The sequence below is a fragment of the Bufo gargarizans genome, chromosome 7 (assembly GCF_014858855.1).
Source record: "Bufo gargarizans isolate SCDJY-AF-19 chromosome 7, ASM1485885v1, whole genome shotgun sequence".
Taxonomy (NCBI): domain Eukaryota; kingdom Metazoa; phylum Chordata; class Amphibia; order Anura; family Bufonidae; genus Bufo; species Bufo gargarizans.
Window position 1 is genome coordinate 134,334,345 of NC_058086.1, and position 24,589 is coordinate 134,358,933.

At 43.1% G+C, this 24,589-nt stretch overlaps 1 protein-coding gene across 1 annotated transcript in view; it reads right to left on the reverse strand.

The window, feature by feature from the left end:
* The window catches only part of CRB1 (crumbs cell polarity complex component 1), an 80,487-nt gene extending 59,779 nt beyond the window's left edge, over positions 1-20,708 (reverse strand). The window contains exons 1-5 of the mRNA XM_044302422.1: positions 20,690-20,708; positions 17,699-18,232; positions 10,954-11,149; positions 10,727-10,863; positions 8,675-8,845 (exon numbers count right to left, since the gene is read on the reverse strand). Of these exons, the coding sequence (XP_044158357.1) occupies positions 8,675-8,845; positions 10,727-10,863; positions 10,954-11,149; positions 17,699-18,232; positions 20,690-20,708 (1,057 nt within the window). The remainder of the gene's footprint in view (positions 1-8,674; positions 8,846-10,726; positions 10,864-10,953; positions 11,150-17,698; positions 18,233-20,689) is intronic.
* Between the last annotated feature and the right edge of the window lie 3,881 nt (positions 20,709-24,589).

The window sequence follows — 24,589 nt, forward strand, 5'->3', positions numbered from 1 at the left end:
AGAAGCTTCTCATTAACCGCTCTGTGGCCTCCCGACTCGGCACCGCGCTGCACTGGCCAGGGCCTTGCGTGCACACATCATCAGCGCGCTGGCTGATACTGTGTGTGACATCAGGTCCCTCCCAGTGCATGCTGGAAAGAAGACGCAGTCCGTCTCCTGCGGACTCCATCAGCCAGCCGCGCACCCTGCAGAAAAGGTAAGTATATTAGCAGGGGCCCGAATCTACCAGGGGGTGAGGGCGGGGGGGGGGGGTGCGGTGGATGGCTATGGCATGGGGCGGATAGCGCTGGCTTGGGGACATGGATGATTGCAAATAGCAATGGCAGCATGGGGCTGATGGCGCTGGCTGGGGGATATAATGATGGTGGCAATGGCATGGGGCTGATGGCGCTGGCTGGGGGACATGGATGATTGCAAATGGCAATGGCATGGGGCTGATGGCGCTGGCTGGGGGACATGGATGATTGCAAATGGCAATGGCATGGGGCTGATGGCGCTGGCTGGGGGAAATGGATAATGGCAATGGCCTGGGGCTGATGGCGCTGGCTGGGGGAAATGGATGATGGCAATGGCATGGGGCTGATGGCGCTGGCTGGGGGAAATGGATGATTGCAAATGGCATGGGGCTGATGGCGCTGGCTGGGGGAAATGGATGATTGCAAATGGCAATGGCATGGGGCTGATGGCGCTGGCTGGGGGAAATGGATGATGGCAATGGCATGGGGCTGATGGCGCTGGCTGGGGGACATGTAATTTGTATACATACAGAAGAAAATAATATATCGCCCAGCCCTATATAAGTATTTGTGGACATGGGGGGAGCACAACAGGCACAGTATTGGGGGTAGTTTGAAGAGGTTCTCTGTTTTTTTTCATAATGATGACCTATCCCTAGGATAGGTCATTAATATTAGATCAGCGGGTGTCTGACCCGGCACTCCCGGCGATCAGCTGTTTGAGGAGACAGCGTGCAGCAGCAGTGAACAGCACCATCTCCTCATACAGCTGATCGGTGGGGGTGTCGGACTGTGTTTTTAGCACATTATTACAAGATGTGGGCCCCCCTTTTTATTTTGTCCACGGACAGATTTGGTCTAAAACCGGCCCTGCCAGGACGGATCCATCTTGCTCCACACCACATCGCGGACAGAAAAATGCTGCTTGCAGCGTTATTCTGTCTACGATGGTAGCGCAACCAAACGTAACGGAATGCTTTTTCGTGAATTCTGTTTCGTTCAGTTCAGTTTTGTCCCCATTGACAATGAATGGGTACAAAACAGAAGCATTTTCTTCCGCTATTGAGATCCTATGATGGATCTCAAAAGCGAAATTGAAAACGCTAATATGAAAGAAGCTTTAGTTGCCCATAGAAACCAATCAGATTCTGCCTTTCATTTTCCAAAGGAGCTGTGAAAAATGAAAGGTGAAATCTCATTGGTTGCTATGGGCAACTAAGCCAGTTCTAATTTACACCAGTTTGATGCGGGCCTTTCCATAACTTCGGCGCATCCAGCCATCTTCCTTAATGTCTTACATTTAGACCATTTTCTACTCCTAAAACAGGTGTAGATGGTGAATGAGACGGCCTGCCCCTTCCCCACTGACGCCATACCCACAATTATAACTAACCATTGCGACGCCAACTGCGCCTGAAATATGCCTAATTTAGGCGTATTTCAGTATAGTAAATGACCCCCTAAGATTTAGCTTTCACAGACAGACTTTCCCTGTGTGCTGGCAGGCAGTGTGATGTCTGCAAGTCTGCCATTAAAACGAAATCATTTGTATCCTCTGGCGGCGACTTAAAGGGCAGTATTAAGACATTCATTGATTGTGACACCCAGTATGTGATCTACTGTTCTAGTTGTAACCTCACCTCTAGGAAAATTAAAACTTGCACAGCAGAGCATATAGGCTACACTGAAAAGAGTATGGTTAACTCCTTGGGTGCCACCACCCATCGCAGAGGCATGCAGGTAGTCCTAATTGTTTTATTTTCTTTGGCATTGATCAAGTACTATAAAACTATACAGGTATACATGCCAAATTGGAGGAATGTGATTTGTACATACAGTTGAAACCAGATACATTCACTATATAAAAAGACACATATGCATGTTTTTCTCAATATCTGACATGAAATCAGAATAAACCTTTCCTGTTTTTGGTCAATTAGGATTACCATAATTATTATTATTTGTCAAATGCCAGACTAATGAGAGAGAGAGAGAGAGAGAGAGAGAGAGAATGAGAATGAGAATGTTTTAAAGCATTTTTATAACTTTTTGCAAAGTCAAAAGTTTACACACATTTCATTAACAGTTGGTACCATTGCCCCTAAACTGTATGACTTGGGTCAAACATTTTGGATATCCTTCCACAAGCTTCTCACAATAGTTGGTCAGAATTTCTTCTGACAAAACTGGTGTAACTGAGCCATGTTTGTTGGTCGCCTTTCTCGCACCTGCCTTTTTAGCGTTGCCCATTCATTTTCTATAGGATTGAGATTAGGGCTTTGTGATGGCCACTTCAAAACATTGACTTTGTTATCCTTAAGGCACTTTGTAACCAGTTTGGCAGTATGCTTCGGGTCATTGTCCATTTGGAAGACCCATTTCTGCCCTAGCTTTAACTTCCTGGCTGATGTCTTGAGATGTTGCTTCAGTATTTCCACATAATCTTCTTTCCTCATGATGCCATCTATTTAGTGAAGTGCACCAGTCCCTCCTGCAGCAAAACAACCCCACAACATGATGCTGCCACCCCCGTGTTTTACAGTTGGCATGGTGTTCTTAGGCCTCCAAGCTTCTCCCTTTTTCCTCCAAACGTAACGATGGTCATTATTGCCAAAAAGTTTTGTTTAGTCAGACCACAGGACATGTCTTTGTCCCTGTGTGCATTTGCAAACATTAATCTGACTTTTTTATGTTTCTTTTGGAGTAATGGCTTCTTGCTGGCAGGGTGGCCTTTCAGCCCATGTTGATACAGTACTCGTCTCACTGTTGATATTGACACAATCTTACCAGCTTCCGCCATCATCTTCACAAGGTCTGTCGCTTTTGTTCTTGGGTTGATATGCACATGTCGGACCAAAGCACGTTTATCTCTGGGACACAGAACCCGTCCCCTTCCTGAGCGGTATGATGGCTGGACATTCCCATCTTGTTTGTACTTGCGTATAATTGTTTGTACAGATGAACAAGGCACCTTCAAGTATTTTGAAATTGCACCCAAGGTTGAGCCAGACTTGTGCAAGTCGACAATTCTCTTCCTAATATCTTGGCTGATTTCTTTAGACTTTCCCATGGTGCTACACAAAGAAGCAGTGTGTTTTAGGTGTGCATTTAAATACATCCACAGGTGTGTCTCTAATTAACGCAGATGTTGCCAAAAAAAACTAACAGAAGCTTCTAAACACATGACATCATCATATAGGCAGTCTAGAATTGTTTAAAGGCATAGAAATCTTAGTGTATGTAAACTTTTGACATTGCATAAACGAATAAAACGCCTTAAAACATTCTCTCTCTCATTATTCTGGCATTTGACAAAAAATAATAATTATGGCAATCCTAATTGACCAAAAACAGGAAAGGTTTATTCTGATTTCATGTGTCACATCTGTGACGGGTCTCAGAAGGTCTGAAAGATTATCTACGCATTAGTGATCTGACAGCCTCTTTCGGTTTCACTTTGTCTATGTGTTGCTGGTATGTCCACACCTCCTGTTCAGGTGTGGATCATGTGACCTTTACCTCGCCCTATTTTATCTGACTTTTTCCATCACTCCTTGCTTGATTTGGTCTTGGAAGAGCTGGAGTGTGGTTCATGTTGAAGTCCTGTTCATCCATTATCCTCTGAAGTTAAGTGTTCCGCTTGTTGTGTTTTGTATCCCCCCCCCCCCCCGTTTGTTTACTAGGCCTCAGTGAGATGCTAGTTCCTTCACCAGGGAAGGAACGGGTGGTCTCTGCCCTGTCATTATCTTTAGGGCATCTGAGGGTCACCAGGGTTTTCTAGGTTCCTGTGTATGGGTATCTCTACCATCGAGAGGTGCCCATACGGATAGGAGTTAGGGCCAGGAGCAGGGTTTTATAGGTGGTGACCCTTTTCCTTCCCTAGCGGTGAGGCCTCGTGTCTTTCCCCTTCCTTCTTGTTGTCTTTTGGTGTTCTCCCCTACTACATCCGTGACATCATGTCAGATATTGAGAAAAATATCTTTTTATATAGTGTATGTAAACCACTAATCAGCTGTTGCTCTAATACCCAGTGTCAGCCTGTGCTCCTATACATCTGAGTTGTTTTTTGTATGTTAAGCCACATTAAGCTCCCCAAAAAACAAGCTTAATGTCACACATTTGTCTTGTGGGTAACCAAAATCCATGAAACTGGGAAGCTGAGATCTTAGTTTGTGCAAAGTTTCAAGGCAATTGATAGTGGTTTAGGCACATTATGGTACATTAAGCTCTTTTTACATTAAGCTAAATGTTTTCAAAAAGGAATAAAATAGTTTAATGTGAATAACTTTTGGTATGTTTTATCAAATGACCCAAAATCTTCAGAATATGTTGGTATATAGAGAATCTAGAAGGATGGGAAGTTTGGGGGAAATTGGTTAACATCTGAGTTGTTTTTTGTACGTTAAGCCACATTAAGCTCCCCAAAAAACAAGCTTAATGTCACTCATTTGCCTTGTGGGTAGCCAAAATCCATGAAACTTCCAGGATAGGTTTGGGAAGCTGAGATCTTATGTTGTGCAAAGTTTCAAGGCCATTTAATTGAAGTGTAGGCACATTATGGTACATTAGGCTACATTAAGCCATTTTCAAATTAAATGTTTTAGGATGTCCCATAAGTTTGAAACCCATAGGAGACATGTGGACATAGTTAGAGATGAGCAAATTGGATCCCACGAATTTCAGGATAAATTTGATTTGCCTAGAAGCTAAATTTCCTCGTGCTTCGTGTCAGCAAATCGATTTAACCTGAAATAGTATAAAAAAACTAAAAAATCGAACTTACCTCCTCCATTTGTTCGCGACGGGCCAGCCTGCGTGATGACATAATCTCTCACCGCACAGAACTTCGGCCAAGATCTTCAAGCAAGATGGCGGCTGGCCCGTCGCAATTAAATGTAGGCGGTAAGTTTGATTTCATTTTTTTTTATTGTTAATTTTACACTGTTTTTAATCTCAGATGCCGCGATCATGTATGAATGCGGCATCTGAGGGGTACAATGACGGGGGCAGCGCTATCGCAGCTCCCTGTCATTGCACCTGCTACTTACACAAAAAAATGCGATTCATGACAAATTGTGAAATTCGGCGAATCAGCCGAATCGAACTTTTAAGAAATTCGCTCACCTCTAGACATAGTGATTAGGGGGGAGCAAATTTCATATTTTAAAGTTCATGCGCGGGTTAGTGTTGTGGCATTTACTGAATTGCGTTATGGATTCCATTAATTCCGTTATGCATTCCGTCGTGGAATTGCGTTATGGTCCGTGGTAACGGAATCCATAATGCAATTCAGTAAATTCCACAACACGAACTTCAAAATATGAAATTTGCTCATCCCTAATAGTGATGTTATGAGTTGCTGCCTATGTTTTACAGGGTGACCCACCAAAAAGTAGCCCGCCTCCAGCGATAGTATGACAAAATAAACAAGCAAGTGGATTGTTTATTTTTTTATTACCCACAAGTCACAGTAGATGCTGAAAGCGGTCCCCATTCCCATCTCTGCATCTTTGGGCACATAGGATTATGTTGGCTGATACTGCTTGTGATGATGCGGATGGTGTGTTTGATGTTCTCCTTGAGTTCATCTAGGGTATGAGGTTTATTAGTGTACACCTTCTGTTTTAAATTTCCCCACAGATAATCATATGTGGATAAGTCTGGGGAATGTGGTGGCCATAGCCCCTTGCTCACAGTTCGCTCCTCCATAGGTTTATGAACCCGTGCCAGTGAGTTCTGTGAGGCATTTCCCGTTCCCCTATCTTGTTGGAAAAAGTAGGACAATTTTTTTTCTGGTGTTAGTTGGTGGTAAAACTGTTCAAAGATTTCCAGGTAAATTGCAATATTCACAGTTGATTTGAAGAAAATTGGGTCCACAATGCACACCAAATGCCAATTTTCTGGTTCTGATGGTGTTTAGTGAGTCAGATTGGGATTTTAAGTGGAATAGTACCTCATACTCTTGGAATTTACATGACCTGATAAATAAAACCAAGCTTCATCCGTCATGAAGTACAGCAATGGGTCCAGATGTCTGTCAGCAATCATAGTCATCAACCAATACATTAATTTACGCGTTTAGCTTTGTCAGACTCTTTCAGTTCCTGCACACAAGTTATTCGGTACGGTTTCAGGTTCAGAGATTTCAGCACTCGCTGACACGTTGTTCCGGATACACCAACTTACTGAGACAGTCTTCGAGTTGATTTTGGGGGCTACTTGCAATCCGCTGCTGAATTTCATGCACAATTTCAGCCGTCCTGATCAATGGAGTTCTCGGTTTCTTCAGGTTTGTGACAGAGACAATTTTATGCCATTTCCAAACCAGACTCTGAATACAACGTTTAGCTGGTGGCTTTGTTCCTGGGTACTTGTCAGCAAAGGGTTGCATTTCTTTAATCAAACTCCTTGGCACATAGCCTTCCACAATCACTATTCACTGTTCCCGGGAGAACACCATCTTTCTGACACAATAGGCAATTTTTATTAAATTGAACAATAAATCAATATTAGTTGACCATAGCAACCAGTAAGAGCCCAGCTTTCAGTTCCTACAGGGCTCTGAAAAAATACTGATTGGTTGCTATGGACAACTAAGACAGATTTACTATTGGGCAGTTTGATTTGGAGATATTGAGGGACGGGCTACTTTTTCACAGACCACCCTGTATATGGAATTACAATATAGACTTGTATTTTATGGATTTATGCCTTATCATCTTTCTTCATATTTTGTTGCTGCCCCTGCTGAAGATCAGCATAGGATCCTGGTACTCCACTCTACATAGCATGATCTGAGACACATGTGACGTGGATCAGTTGATCTTACATATGATAGGTACAGGATTATCATATACGGTAGGTAGTCTGTATTATTTTAAGGTCATGGAAAAGTTTATTAAGTTTAATATTGCTCATATATGTAGCATAGTGGCTAGTAAAGTACTGGAGGGTGGTATAGATCTGACCCAGAATGCTCAGATTGGTGTGGTAAAAGAATACAGGAAAGCTGGGTGGTTTCAGCAAAGTGTAGTTTGCGGAGGCACTTTGCTTTAAAGTGTTTTATGGGCCTGGATTTTTATGGAATGGAGGAAGGTTGGTAGAGGGACCTGCCATTCCCTCCCCACTCTAGTGCAATTATTTACCCTAGTCTGAAGCAAATTGAGGTGTAGCTACTGGAATCATTACTGGGGGAATAAATACAGTGACAAGAGCCTTATTTAGTGTCAGACCCTGGAAACTGCAACACATACTTGTACAAAGCCTGATTCTGTGTTTATGCTGAGAAATAGGTGAGGAAACATTTTCCTTTAAAGTGTTTTATGGGCTTGGATTTTTATGGAATGGTAGGAAGGTTGTTGAGGAACCTGACATTCCCTACCTACTCCAGTACAACTATTTATCCTAGCCCGAGGCAAACCAAGGTGTAGCCACTGAAATCATTACTGGGGGAATAGTAATGGCCAAGAGCTTTATTTAGTGTCAGACCCTGGAAACTGCAACAGATACTTGCTCTACAAAACCAGATTTTGTGTCTATGCTGAGAGATAGGTGAGAAAACCTGGTGTTTAGTTAGATGGGCAAGTGCTTTAATTTTGCTGTTGGTGTTTATTTTGCTGTGGAACTAGACAAGTGACTGTTGAACTTGGATGCCACTGTGTTTTGGATGAAAAAATAAACAGTTTTTGACTTTTTTTACTACTGGAGCCTGTGAAATCTGCCAACCCCATCCACACGCACAGATCGATAAAAAATACATGTATACTATCAGGCAAACAAGCCCATGTACTCAAAAGGATTTTTTGCATTATTGATTTGATACCAGTTTCATAACTTTTGTGACCACTGAGTATTTATTATAAACTGTCAAACAGTACACCTACAGTGGAGTGGTCAGAACCACAGTCGAGGTGGCTATCAAACAAGTCCAGTTCAGTAGACATGATGAGGTCAACCTCACATGATAAAAAATCAGGACAGCGTCTAACAGGATAAAAGAAACCCTTTACTGCAGGTAGGATTCCAACTATGTTTTCTGCCATCATATCAGTGCATTGAAGTAAAGTATTAAAAGAAAAATGTCATATCTTTTATGTACCTTTGTTCAGAAACATAGAAACTTCTATAAAACAGAGTTTTCTAGCATTGCTCAGGTAGGTCTTGGATAGATTGGTTTACATAGATGTTATTTTAGGTTTAACCATACATTGGTTTTAAAAAAATGAGGACACTTGGGACAGGAAGCATTTATTATTAGTAATATTGCCCGCCTGACCGCACAACCCCCCCCCCCCCCCCCTTGAGAATCCCGGCTATTTTTGGTAACATAAATTCTGGCCAAAATCTTTTTTAGTTCCCAATAAGAGGACATACTGTATAGTCACCCTACAGCCTTATTTTTATACTTTTATTCGATATTAGTGCCATTTAGAGCATACCAGTGAAGCCATTTCCACATTTGCAGATGTAGCCTTTGGGTTCATCTTGCACGGTGACGTCTCCTTGAGACATATTGAACCGTGTCAGCTCCATGCATTCCGCACCATACGTACAAGGCTGGCTTGTGCACATAGAGAGTCGGATCTCACACAGGGAACCTGTGTAGCCAGTAATAATAGAAACATTTTTTTAGAACTTCTTTAAGGATATGCAGGGGGTCTTAGCGCTTATACATGGCCCCTGTAAGGTAGCACATGGAGCAGATACATACAATTTATCTCAGATTTATTGTATTTAGTTTCTTGATTATATATAAAGCAAAGGAGCAGGCAGAAACGATTTTCTAGAGGAAATGTATAATTTTCTTAAAGGGGTTATCCTAAAAAAGATAATTTTGATTTATAACATCAGTGGGGGTCCAAGTACCGGCATCCCCACTGATCAGCTGTTTCAGGGAGTCACTGCGCTCACCGGAGCTCGGGTGAGCGATGCAGGCTCCTGGGAGCTGTCCAAGCACAGCGCCGTACATCCAGCTCCATTGACTTGAATAGGACTGAGCTGCAACTAGGCCGTGTGACCGATGTACAGTGATGTCGCTGGCCTAGGAAGAGGCTGCAGCACTGAAGGCCTCTTCTCACAGCAGGGGTAATAATCGAATTTGCGATATTTCGTGAATATTTGGTAGAATATTCGTCATATATTCGCGAATTTGAGATTATTTTCTTGATTGCGAAAAATCGGCAATGTAATGTGCACAAAATACAGGCGTGGGTCTCTATAGCTCTTTCAAGCTGCTGGAAGTTTCCTGAGACTGGAGAAAATGGTTGGCACGGCAGAACCTTACAATAGCTTTATATGCAGATAGAGTGCTCCAATATATTCGCGATTGCGAAATTGGCTTTAATGATGTGAATATTTTGGCGCAATACATGCAACTTCACATTTTAACAGGTCTGACTAGTGATTGGTGCACTAAGTATTGCTGTGAACTTGTGACATCACAGCACTATGTCTGTAGCATGTATGTACGGACAGCAGAACCTATCAGCTACACTATATCACAATCTAACCTACACTGACTATCCCCCACTAACTATCTGTATTATATATATGAGCTAACTAACTAACTAACTGACTATCTAATGTAATGAGTGGAAAGCAGAGCGCACAACAATAACACTGCTCTCTCTCAGATCTGCAAAATACTGCATACAAGGGCTGCTGGGGAGGTTCTTATATAGTAAGGTGGAGGCAACTTTCCTATTGGTTGCTAGGGATGTTGCTAAGCTCAGACAAAGACATTGCAGCCTTCTCATTGGCCCACAAGCAAGAAGGGAGGTTACTTTGGAGGCAAGCACCCTCAATCAAATGAATGGAACTAATTTTCTGCATATTCTGCCGCATTGGAAGGCACCCTAAATCTACATTGTAATATTTTATTTTTTGCTATTTAGTACTGATTGGGCAGTGGCTATGTTATAAGTCAATGGAGTCCATATGGTGCCATTGGTGTCCATTACGTGACAGATCTTGTATTTCGTCATTTCCGGTTTGTTCCTATGACAGAACAGAAAGCTGCAAATGACAACACAGATGTGAACTCAACCAGGCAAATCTAATCTATCCTGCTGTTGTCTACTTGGCTTGGCTCGTGCCCATGAATCGGTGCCTGTGCAATGAACCTCTGAAGCCAAGTACACCACCGTGGTGCTCACTGCGCAGGTGCCGAAATTGAGATTGTACAGGCGTGAGATCTCCTGGGGAATTGGACATGAAGAATAAAAAACAAAGCAGTCAATCAAATGCGAATGGGCAGGAAGGGGGCGCAGCAAGGTTGACTTCAAGTGTCAAGGCCACTTCCCTCTTGACTTCAAGCTTCTTATTTGCATACCGTAATTGTCAGAAAAGTTAGTTTCTTGTGATCTTGCCCATCAGACGAATTAGCAAATCAGATGAGTTCAGCTGTGAGGTACTGCTGAAGGTTTAGAGGGCATTTTGACAGTGACAGGTTCCCTTTAACCTATAGCTGCCTTAAAATAAAAAGGTACCTGGCCAGCACAGACACTGGAAGCCCTCAGAATCTTCCAAGCAGGTGGCATTGTTCTGACACGGCTGCGACAAACACAGAAGCGCAGGAGCCTCGCAGTTCAGACCTGTGAATCCCACCATACTGCAATCACACAGATACCTGCAAAACATCATCCCAAAGAAACAAACCATCAACCTCGGGCGGCATCAAAGTAGAACGAAAGATCATAAACTTGGAACCATTACTCACCCGTCAATCTTATCCACACACTGTCCACCGTTAAGGCATGGAGAACTGGCACACTCATTTAGGTTTATATCACAAAGCTCCCCATAGAATCCGGCAGCACATTCACAGGAGAAAGATCCCAAAGTGTTGAGGCAGGTGGCACCGTTCAGACAAGGTTCTGATGTGCACCCATTATACTCCATCTCACAGTTTCTACCTAGAAGATTTGCATAGTATTTTTAGGAAAAATGATATAAATTATGGTTATTACCTTCTTTAACCCCTTAAGGACACAGCCTTTTTACACCTTAGGACCAGGCCATTTTTTGCAAATCTGACCAGAGTCACTTTAAGTGCTGATAACTTTAAAACGCTTTGACTTATCCAGGCCGTTCTGAGATTGTTTTTTTGTCACATATTGTACTTCATGACACTGGTAAAATGAAGTAAAAAAAAAATATTTTTTTTGCACCAAAAAATACCTAATTTAACAAAAATTTGGAAAAATTTGTAAATTTCAAAGTTTCAGTTTCTCTACTTCTGTAATACATAGTAATACCCCTAAAAATTGTGATGCCTTTACATTCCCCATATGTCTACTTCATGTTTGAATTATTTTGGGAATGATATTTTATTTTTTGGGGATGTTACAAGGCTTAGAAGTTTAGAAGCAAATCTTGAAATTTTTCAGAAATTTACAAAAACCAAATTTTTAGGGACCACTACAGCTCTGAAGTCACTTTGCGAGGCTTACATAATAGAAACCACCCAAAAATGACCCCATTCTATAAACTACACCCCTCAAGGTATTCAAAACTGATTTTACAAACTTCGTTAACCCTTTAGGTGTTGCACAAGAGTTATTGGCAAATGGGGATGAAATTTGAGAATTTCATTTTTTTGGCTAATTTTCCATTTTAACCCATTTTTTCCACTAACAAAGCAAGGGTTAACAGCCAAACAAGACTGTATCTTTATTGCCCTGACTCTGCCGTTTACAGAAACACCCTATATGTGGCCGTAAACTACTGTACGGCCACACAGCGGGGCGTAGAGTGAAAGGTGCGCCATATGGTTTTTGGAAGGCAGGTTTTGCTGGACTGTTTTTTTGACACCATGTCCCATTTGAAGCCCCCTGATGCACCCCTAGAGTAGAAACTCCATAAAAGTAACCCCATCTAAGAAACTACACCCCTCAAGGTATTCAAAACTGATTTTACAAACTTCATTAACCCTTTAGGTGTTGCACAAGAGTTATTGGCAAATGGGGATGAAATTTGAGAATTTCATTTTTTTGCCTAATTTTCCATTTTAACCAATTTTTTTCCACTAAAAAAGCAAGGGTTAACAGCCAAACAAGACTGTATCTTTATTGCCCTGACTCTGCAGTTTACAGAAACACCCCATATGTGGCCGTAAACTACTGTACGGCCACACAGCGGGGCGTAGAGTGAAAGGTGCGCCATATGGTTTTTGGAAGGCAGGTTTTGCTGGACAGTTTTTTTGACACCATGTCCCATTTGAAGCCCCCCTGATGCAACCCTAGAGTAGAAACTCCATAAAAGTGACCCCATCTAAGAAACTACACCCCTCAAGGTATTCAAAACTGATTTTACAAAGTTTGTTAACCCTTTAGGTGTTGCACAAGATTTAATGGAAAATAGAGATACAATTTAAAAATTTAACTTTTTTGGCAGATTTTCCATTTTAATATTTTTTTTCCAGTTACAAAGCAAGGGTTAACAGCAAAACAAAACTCATTATTTATGGCCCTGATTCTGTAGTTTACAGAAACCCCCAATATGTGGTCGTAAACTGCTGTACGGGCACACGGCAGGGCGCAGAAGGAAAGGAATGCCATACGTCTTTTGGAAGGCAGATTTTGCTGGACTGTTTTTTTTACACCATGTCCCATTTGAAGCCCCCTGATGCAACCCTAGAGTAGAAACTCCATAAAAGTGACCCCATCTAAGAAACTACACCCCTCAAGGTATTCAAAACTGAAGTTACAAAGTTTGTTAACCCTTTAGGTGTTGCACAAGATTTAATGGAAAATAGAGATACAATTTCAAAATTTCACTTTTTTGGCAGATTTTCCATTTTAATATTTTTTTTCCAGTTACAAAGCAAGGGTTAACAGCAAAACAAAACTCATTATTTATGGCCCTGATTCTGTAGTTTACAGAAACACCCCATATGTGGTCGTAAACTGCTGTACGGGCACACGGCAGGGCGCAGAAGGAAAGGAATGCCATACGTTTTTTGGAAGGCAGATTTTGCTGGACTGGTTTTATTGACACCATGTCCCATTTGAAGCCCCCCTGATGCACCCCTAGAGTAGAAACTCCAAAAAAGTGACCCCATTTTAGAAACTACGGGATAAGGTGGCAGTTTTGTTGGTACTAGTTTAGGGTACATATGATTTTTGGTTGCTCTATATTACACTTTTTGTGCGGCAAGGTAACAAGAAATAGCTTTTTTGGCACCGTTTTTTTTTTTTGTTATTTACAACATTCATCTGACAGGTTAGATCATGTGGTAATTTTATAGAGCAGGTTGTCACGGACGCGGCGATACCTAATATGTATACAATTTTTTTTATTTATGTAAGTTTTACACAATGAATTAATTTTTAATACAAAAAAAAGTTTTAGTGTCTCCATAGTCTAAGAGCCATAGTTTTTTCAGTTTTTGGGCGATTATCTCAAGTAGGGTCTCATTTTTTGCGGGATGAGATTACGGTTTTATTGGCACTATTTTGGGGTGCATATGACTTTTTGATCGCTTGCTGTTACACTTTTTGTGAAGTAAGATGACAAAAAATAGCTTTTTTTACACCGTTTTTTTTTTTTTTTTTTACGGTGGTCACCTGAGGGGTTAGGTCATGTGATATTTTTATAGAGCCGGTCGATACGGACGCGGCGATACCTAATATGTATACTTTTTTTATTTATGTAAGTTTTACACAATGATTTCATTTTTGAAACAAAAAAAATCATGTTTTAGTGTTTCCATAGTCTAAGAGCCATAGTTTTTTCAGTTTTGGGGCGATTATCTTGGGTAGGGTATGATTTTTGCGGGATGAGATGATGGTTTGATTGTTACAATTTTGGAGTACATACAACTTTTTTGATCACTTTTATTAACTTTTTTGGGAAGTAAGGTGGGCAAAATTTCAATTTCATCATAGTTTTTAATTTTTTATTTTTTATGGCGTTCACCGTTTGGGTAAAGTAACATGACCGTTTTATAGATCAGGTCGTTACGGACGCGGCGATACCAAACATGTGTAGGGAATTTAATTTTTTTTATTTTTAATCAGTGATAAATGTGTTTTTTGATTTTTACTTTATTTTCACTTTTTTTCACTTTCTTTTTGACCCAGACCCACTTGGTTCTTGAAGATCCAGTGGGTCTGATGTCTGTATAATACAGTACAGTACAATATATAGTACTTTACTGTATTTTACACTTTGTCTGAACAGATCTATGCCTTTCAGCACAGATCTGTTCAGCACCATGGACAGCAGGATGCCTGAGAAGGCGTCCTGTTGCCATGGGAACCTTCCCCGTCTGCTCAGTTATGGTCAGAACTGCGCAGACGGGGAAGGGTAAGGACGGGGCTCTGGGGGGGCTGCCTGGGAGCTCTCTCCCTCTCCATTCGGGGGGCTGCAAAGGCACAGCAGCCCCCCGATGGGAGAGGGAGGGAGCTCCCTGCGCTGTTAACCTTTTCCATACAGCGGTCCGTACGGACCGCGGTATGGAAAGGGTTAAACGGCTGACATCGCATCACCGATGTCAGCCGTTTATACCAGGGTGCCAGCAATGTGCTGGCACCCTGGTATACCCACTAGAAACCAACGATTATTCAAGGGGAGGCAGGCGGGGGATCGCGATCCCGCCTACCGCACCGCCCGCCTCCCGCACCGCCCGCACCGCCCGCAACCCTCCCCCTGCACCTCCCACCGTGCTCAAATAACTCAGGGGTGCAGGGGGGAGGGATGCAGCAACATTTTTGGAATCCTAAAGTTTCTGATCCCCGCGGTCAGGGACCGCGGGGATCAGAAACTGCAGAAATCGCAGCAAACCGCAGGTCTGAATTGACCTGCGGTTTGCCGCGATCGCCGACATGTGGGGGTCACGGGACCCCCCCGCGCATTTAGCCTAGGTGCCTGCTCAATGATTTGAGCAGGCACCGCGTTCCGATCACTGCCAGCCGCACGGCAGTGATCAGAAATACACAGGGCGTACATGTACGCCCTGTGTCCTTAAGTACCAGGGCACAAGGGCGTACCTGTACGCCCTATGTCCTTAAGAGGTTAATATGGCATGTCAATGCAAGTATACATACAGTTCAAAGTCTCTTATACACATCATGTATTCATAGTGCCTACAAGAGAAGTGTTTTATTTTATCAGACACAGGGTCACTCTTGTCCATGGGCTTTGTGGACTATTCACTTGAGTGGCTCTGTTTGTAGAAAAAGGCAGACAATTTTTTAGTCTCCTAGGTCCAATTTGTCTTCTTTATGCACATATCTACTATAAAGGTGTCAATTGGCACTTGTTGTGTATGCTTTACACCTCCTTTTCTGTGCCTGAATGATTTCTTCATTGCCATATGATCAGGCCTCTCGTTCTAACATATTACCACAACGTTTTTTACATTTCCTTTTGGAACAAAGGATGTGACAGTTGATATTTCTGATATTATGCTGAGTAATAGGGTGTATGCGCCCTATTATGCATTTAGCGTTTATCATTTAGAGGGGGATCGGAGCACAGTACCATGTACAATATACCAGGACATTCTAAATCTTTCTATTTCTCACATTGATTGTCCCCCTGTGTTTGTGAATTAAATTTAGTAGACTGTGTTCACAGGTGAAAATAGAAAAATGAAGATTGCCTGGGGTATCAAATTACCGAAAACACACCGACATAGGAGCTTTGCAAACAGCAGAGTACAATTTGCAGAACGGGTCACATTCATGTCAGTGGTTAATTGCTTTGGTTACTACCTTAAAAGGGGTTTTCTGAGACTTTTCTACTTATGACTTATCCTCTGCATAGGTCATCAGTATCTGATCGTTGGCGCTCTGACACCTGGGACCCCCGCCGATCAGCTGTTTGAAAAGGCCTCAGTGGCACCACGGGCTTCTCCCTGCTCAACAAGCACAGCGCCGTCCAGTTGATAGTGGCCGTGTTTGGTATCGCAGCTCAGCCCCATTCACTTCACACGGGCTGAACTGCGCCTAGGCCATGTGACCGATGATCGTGAAGTCACATGGCCTCGGCAAAGCTGCAAGATGGCCGTGGAATACGTGAGTGCCAATGCCTTCTCAAACAACTGATCAGTGGGGTTCCCGGGTGTCGGACCACCACCGATCAGACTGATGACCCATCCAGGATAAGTCATTAGTAGAAAGGTTTCGTAAAACACCTTTAAATCGGAAAAAAAAATACAAGTGGGAAACTTTGATATCATGTATAGATTTACAGGAGATGTTGAAAATCAGATGATGAAGTCTATTGGAAAGTTTTTTTTTTTACAAGTTAATATTATAGACCTGTTAGCTGAGTGCAATGTCTTCTAAGAAACCCTGTAAATTTGGATGCAGCACCACCAAGGCTACGATCATACACTGATCGGCACAATGCAAGTACCTGCTGAGAACTTGGCACATGCCCTCTGTATTCACAAGTTACACTATCGACTATGCCAGGAAAAACAATTAAATGTTCATCGCTGGCAATGGATAACAGCTTGTGAAGAATAGTTGTGTAGGAAAAACATTATCCAATTTAGCCAGCATTCTGCACAAATTATAGATCATCTGTCAAGAGGATGAACACTATTAAAGGGGTTTTCCGAGACTTTTTAACTAACAACCTATCCTCTGGACACCCGGGACCCCCATCGATCAGCTGTTTGAGTAACTGATGCTCCTGTAAGCGCTGCAGCCTTCTCGCAGCTTTCCCTAGGCCAGTGACGACATGTTCATCAGATCCCAAGCACAGCCGCAGTACAATGTACAGCACTGTGATTGGTAAGCTGCAAAACCGCAGCACTTACTGAAGCCCAGTGCCTTCTCAAACAGCTGATCAGTGGGGGGTCCCTGGTGTCGGACCTCCACAGATCAGATACTGATGACCTATACAGAGGATAGGTCCTCACTTAAAAAGTCTTAGAAAACCTCCTTTGGGGCCCATTCACAAAACCGTATATTTGAGTCCTCATCTGTTTCAATTTTGTGAAACAGATGAGTACCCATTAATTTCAATGGGTTTGCAAAAGATGCGGACAGCACACTGTGTGTTGTCCGCATCCGTACGTCCATTCCGTGGCCCCAAAAAAAAGATAGAACATTTCCTATAGATAGGCATTTCTATCATAGGGCTGGCTGTTCTGTTCCTCAAAATGCTGAACACAGAGGTCCGGTATCCGTGTTTTAAAGATCCACAATTTGCGGGCTGCAAAAGTGGGAACAGTCATCTGAATGAGCCCTAAACCAGACATAATGCCTGATAGGGATGACCCGGATGATTAAAATCATGCATTTCTTACTTCAATCCATTACTTTGCAATAATTAGCAGGATCAGCCCTTCCAGGCATTAGGCCTGGTTTAAAAGGGATGATCCTGCTGACAAATGCCCTTGAACTGTATTAATTTATTAGTTTATATCTAATAGCTGCCATTTAATTTGATATTGTAATGACCAGAATCAAATCAAAATTTTAGAATACTAGAACCAGAGATACTACCTGTATACTGCGGTGGACAAACACAGCTGTAGCTCCCAATCTGGTTCAGACAAGTGCCTCCATGTTGGCAAGGCTGCGAGATACATTCATTGACCTCAATGTCGCATAAAGCACCCTGAAACCCAGGAACACAATAACATGCTTGCCCATTCCCCCTTTCCCTACATACAGCTCCATTTTGGCATGGATTCCAAAGGCACTCATCTTCTGGGGTCTCACAAAATGTCCCCTTGTAGCCTACACTGCAAAAGCATGTAGACCCTCTGTCAGTAACATAACACTGTCCTCCATGTCTACACAGATTTCTAAAGCATCTTTTCATTGGTATTTCACAGTTTCTTCCCTTGAATCCTGCGGGACAGCGGCATTCGTAGGTCTCTGTATCAAGAGTAACCTGGCAAGTTGCATTTGGCGGGCAAGGATTTGACAGACATAAATCAGATAAGCCCCCACAGCCTTTTGACGATGAGCATGGTAAGTCTTCCTCGCATGGAGAAGTGGAACAGTGTGTTGTGTTCCTGGAGCAAATAGTACCTGGAAAACATAAGACATGTTGAATATGATACAGCACAAACTTACATACTGAAATACTTAAAGGCTATGGGCAACTTTGGGGGCAATTTTTTGTTTGTTATTGCATTAGTATTAAATTGATTTTGAGCCCCTTACTCTGTACAACCTTGAGATTCTCTAGTAGCAGGCTCTGTGTTTTTACTGTGTTTTGTCAGACAGCTCAGCTGACGGCTTCTTATCTTTGATCTCTTACCTTATAAACACTCATTATAGCTCAATTCTTATCTTACTGATAAGAATATGGCTTAAATTAGTGTATGTGAACCATAAGTAATTAACGTTAAGGTTTATTAGATTACCGACACCAAGCGAAAGTGCCATTCACAGAACTAGGCAGAAGTTAACCCTTTATGACAAAGCTGCTGAATATTTTTTTTTAAATCATTTTAAGCCCAAAATTTGTAAAAGGCAATCATAAAAAAATGCCCCATAAGGTGTACAAAGCCTTCAAACCGGGAATATAATTCCATGAATATATTATTCCCTAGATACTGCATCAAGAAAATGTAGAGCATCATTATTTATTGTATGCATGCATTATCGGCCGGCTGTGTACTGATTTTGTTCACAGATTTTATTAAAAACATTTTTTTAATCCTTTTATTTTTTTTTATAATTATTTCACATTGCTTCATGGTTAACCCAGCCGGCCGGTGATGATGTCATCATGTCACTGCACAAGATGTCACCTGGTGTCTTCAATCAAGATGGTTGTGGCAGTATTTTTTTTTCTAGCGCCTTTCTTACACTTAAATTCAGCAGTACGGTCTTAATTACATTAGGCCTGTGAATTGTCAGCTAAATTTTAATGGAATGTCACCTCGCACCATCGAGCTGACAATTCACTTCTATGAGATGCCGAAACTAACGGCACTGAGTGCTGGCGAAAGGAGAGTGGGGAAAAAAACATGTCCAGAACCAGTGAAGAGGTGGCTGTAAAAGTATTTTTTTTCCAATTCAGTGAGGACATAACAGGCCCTACTTAAAGGGAACCTGTCACCGGGATTTTGGGTATAGAGCTGAGGAGCTGGGTTACTAGATGGCCACTAGCACATCCGCAATACCCAGTCCCCATAGCTCTTTGTGCTTTCATTGTGTAAAAAAAACAACGATGTGATACATATGCAAATTAACCTGAGATGAGTCAGAGCTTGAAAATATGACTCTTCTCTGGTCACACAAGTAAGATATGACTCTTTTATGTTAATTTGCATATGTATCAAATTGGTTTTTTTACACAATAAAAGCACACAGAGCTATGGGGACTGGGTATTGCGGATGTGCTAGTGGCCATCTAGCAACCCATGTCCTCAGCTCTATACCCAAAATCCCGGTGACAGGTTCCCTTTAAAGGGGTTTTCCAGGCTCCTGATATTAATGATCTGTCCTCAGAATAGGTCATTAATATCCAATCAGTGAGGGTCTTACACCCCACACCCAACCGATTAGCTGTTCCCTGCTGCCTTTGGTGCTGAAACTAACATTGAGAATGGAGCAGGATGCACAAGTCCATTCCAAGTTTAGTGCTTGTGCTGGGTTACAGCAGATCATCTCCCTAGAAGTGAATGAGAGATGAGCTGCAGTTATCCAGCACAGACACTACACTAAAATGAATCTGTGCTTCCTATTCCATTCAAAGTGCAAGTTCTACGGCTGGGTGCTGCAGGGAACAGCTGATCGGTGGGGTTGAAGGGTGTTGGATATTAATGACCTATCCAGGGGATAAAGAAACAAATGTGCAGGAGCAGCACTCAACGATCCGTCCTTGTTGTAGGGAGTTGCAACAGCCCCGCACCAGCCGGGGATCCAATCAGCCAGAGAATACGTGAAAATCAAACAGCGGTGGCAGCATCTCCCATCATTCCATCTTTATTGGAACTTCACAGCATACAAAAAAATCACCAATGATTCGGCTGTGCAACAGCCTTTGTCAAGCATAAAAAACATATGGCAGAATTGCATATAAATACCCACACCCAGGACCACCCACAGTTGTCAGGGCCAAGGTAACTATACACCAATCCAGGGGATAAGTCATCAATATCAGGAGCCTGGAAACCCAGAAGCAATAAGTTTAGAAACATTGGCAGTATGACAAATGATATGAAATATAACTTGTAATGGTTGATGCTTTGTGTAACACATCTACTAAACCAGAAACATTGATCATATCCATTCTACTGTATATTATAATACTATGCAATCCCTTGTCTTGTCGTCAGTCACATGTAAACCTAATAGGCACAAAAATAGAAAATGTCAGGTTCTCTGTGCTTCCCAAAATTAGACAAGAGTTACACAAACCCTTTACGCTCCTAAATTTACTATAACAAAAAAAAAATGCTTTTCCGGCGACAGTCCTTCAACATTGTTAGTGACTTCAGCATTCAATTAGTTTCCATGGGAACCTGTTGATACCCATCAAATACATCACCATGGTAACTGAAGACACAAAGGAAGGAGATCAGTCTGGTTTATCTTTGGGTACCAATCCCTTGTCTCTTTCACCTAAGAGAACAAAGCTTCTGTGCTTCTATATCAAAGGGATTGATGACCTGTACAAGAGATACAAGGAGGACAACAACAGAGCAGTCGCCCAAATGCTTTACCCTGAAGGGTAGCATGCAGTGGCGTAACTAGAGTGTTATGGGCCCCAGTGCAAACTTTGGATCGGGGCCCCCCCCCCCCCATTTATACAAAGAAGCGGCAGAATTTCTTACTAAGGGCTGTTTCCCGTGCGGCTAGTCCGCTGCGTGAATGAGAGCCAAGCCCCATTCCGGACAGCAGAGACAGCTCCGTGCCTCTCTGTGACCTTTTTACTACAAAATCACAATGAGATAAAGTTGTCACCGTGATTTTGTAGCAAAACGATCACAGAGAGGCAAAGAGCATTATCAATCATGTTACTACTCAGTGTCTCTGCTGTCCGGAGCGGGGCTTGGCTTTCTTTCACACAGCAGTTTAGCCACACGGGATCCGCTCGTGTTAAAGAGCCCTAAGCCCAATGCATGGCTACACTCACCCAGTCCTAATAAAATCTGGTCCTACCTCATCCAGGGTGTCTCTGGCGTCGGCGTGATGTCCGCTGGATCGAGAACAAGGTTCCTGTGGTGATAGAGAAAAAAAGAATAATCACATAAGGAAGGGATGGTGACTGCCCCTATGAAACTACCAGCAGGGGGCGCTGTGCTGGCCTGGTAGACTGAGCTATGCCAATGTATAGCAGGGTAATTTAGGACATTTCCCCTAAGTGCAACCACACAGTACTAATGTCTACATTGTGGCCCCTCACAGTACTAATGCCCACCTTGTGGCCTTTCACAGTAATTAAGCCCACCTTGTGGTCCCTTCACAAAAGTTATGTCCTTCTTGTGGCCCCTCACAGCAGTTATGCCTACCTTTGTTCCTGTCACAGTAGTTATGCCCAGATATGTGTCCCTCACAGTAGTTATGCCAAATATGTGCCCCCTAACAGTAGTTATGCCAAATATGTGCCCCCTCACGGTATTTATGCCAGATATGTGCCCCCTCAAAGTAGTTATGCCCAGATAAGTTCCCCCTCACAGTGGATATGCCCAGATATGTGCCCGCTCACAGGGGTTTGCCCAGATATGTGCCCGCTCACAGTGGTTATGCCCAGATATGTGCCCCTCACAGTGGATATGGCCAGATATGTTACCCCTCACAGTAGTTATGCCAGATTATGTGCCCCTCACAGTAGTTATGACCAGATATGTGCCCCCCTACAGTGGTTATGCCAGATTATGTGCCCCTCACATTAAATATGCCCACATATGTGCCCCTCACAGTGGTTATGCTAGATTATGTGCCCCCCTCACAGTAGTTGATATATGTGCCCCCTCATAGTTATGCCTTTATATGTGCCCCCCTCACAGTAGTTATGACATATTAGGTGCCCCCTCAGTAGAGATGCCCACTTTTGTGCCCCCTCACTCTAGTTGTGCCCATCAACCCCCTTCCCCTTTGCCCCCAGTCTGCAGTGTTAGGAAAAGAAAATAAAAAAACACATACTTACCCTCTTCCCTGGTGTTGCGCTGCCACACTCACATGGCACTGCTGGCTGTGCTGAAGGCAGTTTCCCGGGCCTTCAGAGCTCCTCCCACAGCCAGCAGCGCGATGTGCGGCCAGCAGAGGGAGCTCTAGAGCTCCTGCTTCACTGATGATCTGGATACAGCCTGGCAGTGACAAGAAATGCCGGGCGGACTGTATGTGAGTGAGTGAGTGCGCGCGTCCCCCCTCTTCCTCCTCCCCCCCTCTGCGCAAACCTCCCCCACCTTGCTTCATATTAAACATGTAATGGAGCGCCCTGATGGGGGCCCGGCATTGTCACTGTACTTCATGCTGGGCCCCGTCACAGCGCTTCATTACATGTTAGTACAGCGGGCCCCTCCCCCCGCCGGGCCCGGTCGCAGTCGCACTCCCTGCGACCGCGATCGTTACGCCCCTGGTAGCATGGCAAGACAAGGCGCAGCTCATAAAATGGTCAATATTGGACATAATTACACCCAAGCATTACAGCATAACACCCTGACAATATTTTGTCTGTAACATTGTAAAATCTGCACACGTCTTATTGCTAAGACGTGGAAAGTGACCATAGGGATTCATTTTTGGCATCTTGTGAACCCGCTCTGCTCAGCAGGTGCTGACAACATTTAAAGACAAGAAATCCGAATTTGAACTGACACGGCAGAAAATCTACTTGCTCAAGCAGAAGATAAGAAGCAGGATAAATTAGAAGGAATTATCGTAAATATGGTCATTAATTTCAAGCATTAGGCATAAATGTACCAAATATTCAGCTTCTGTACTGTGAAATCACAGTGACCATTATTTCTGTACTGTCACATCACAGCGACCCTTATTCCTCTACTAAGAAAAAAAGACGATGCAGCAGCACTCTGCAAACAGAAATAATGTCATAATTATAGAAAACATTCTGGTTCTTATGCTACGCTTATTTAGCAAATTTTAAATTCTTGCCAAATACATTTTGTACAAAATTATTTGGGCCCGTCTGCCAAACGTCAAGGCGATCTCTATAAGACGGGAACCTAACACTAAATGCTACCTGTTATGTGCCATAACGGCCACCATAAAATTCAGGGAGTGCAGGTTCCACATGCATGCTGCGCCCACTCTGCTTTTTACCATTTTTGGTGCCATAACGGCCTCCATTACATCCAGGGCTACAGGTAACAACATGCATGCCGAGCCCACTCTATACCTCTGCTGGTGCCAAATGCAGGGCTCCAGATGGCGACCATAATGGTCGCAAATGCGACGTAGAATTGCTAAATGGCGACAAGACTTTGTAGTCTTGTCGCCATTTGCGCCTAGACCCGCCGCTGCTCTGCAGCTTTCACAAACTGACATGGCACGCGCTGCTCTCAGGGCGTGCCATGTTCTCAACAACACAGGGAAGAAGGAGGCAGTTCTCCCCCCTGTACAGCTGCCGCTGCCACCAATCGGCTGATAGCAGGGAGGAGTGAGGGAGGGGCTGTGGCCACTGCGCCGCCAATGAATATCGTTTATGCTTAATACAAACGCAGGCTGCGGGTGCCGGACATATCCCATACCCGGCACTCAGCCCCTATGTCTGCGCGCTGCGATCCGCCGCTATTAACCCCTCAGGTTATAAATCAGAATCATTGGTGGCGCAGTGTGCCGAACCCCCCCCAACCCAGTATTATAAATCAGAATCATTGGTGGCGCAGTGTGCTCCCAACCCCCTCCAAGTATTATCATTGGTGGTGCAGTGGCAGTTCCGATCGGAGCCCAGCAGTTTAAGCCTGGGGCTCCGATCGGTTACCATGGCAGCCAGGACGCTACTGAAGCCCTGGCTGCCATAGTTGGCTCCCTGCTACTGTGTGCACAAAGCACAGGGCAGCAGGGACAGCGCGAGGTCCTATTCACCCTGAATAGGACAAGGGATGAAGGATCCCAGGTTCTAGCCCCTAAGGGGGTAAATAGATATTACATAAAAAGTAAAGAAAAAAGAAAAAGATAAAAAAAAAAAAAACTCCAAAATATTAAGTTTAAATCACTCCCTTGCCCAATTTTACATATAAAATATATAAACAATAAAAAAAATACATATCGCCACGTCCGAAAAAGTGCGAACTATTAAAATATTTAAAAATATCTCCTATGCGGTGAATGCCGTAACAGAAAAAAAAAGTGCAATTTGCCATTTTTTTTGTCATCTTGTACCGACAAAAATTAGGCTAGGACTGTTCTATTGGTCCAGACGTTCCATAAAATGTGGAATGCACATGGCTTTTTTGGTGTTTGATT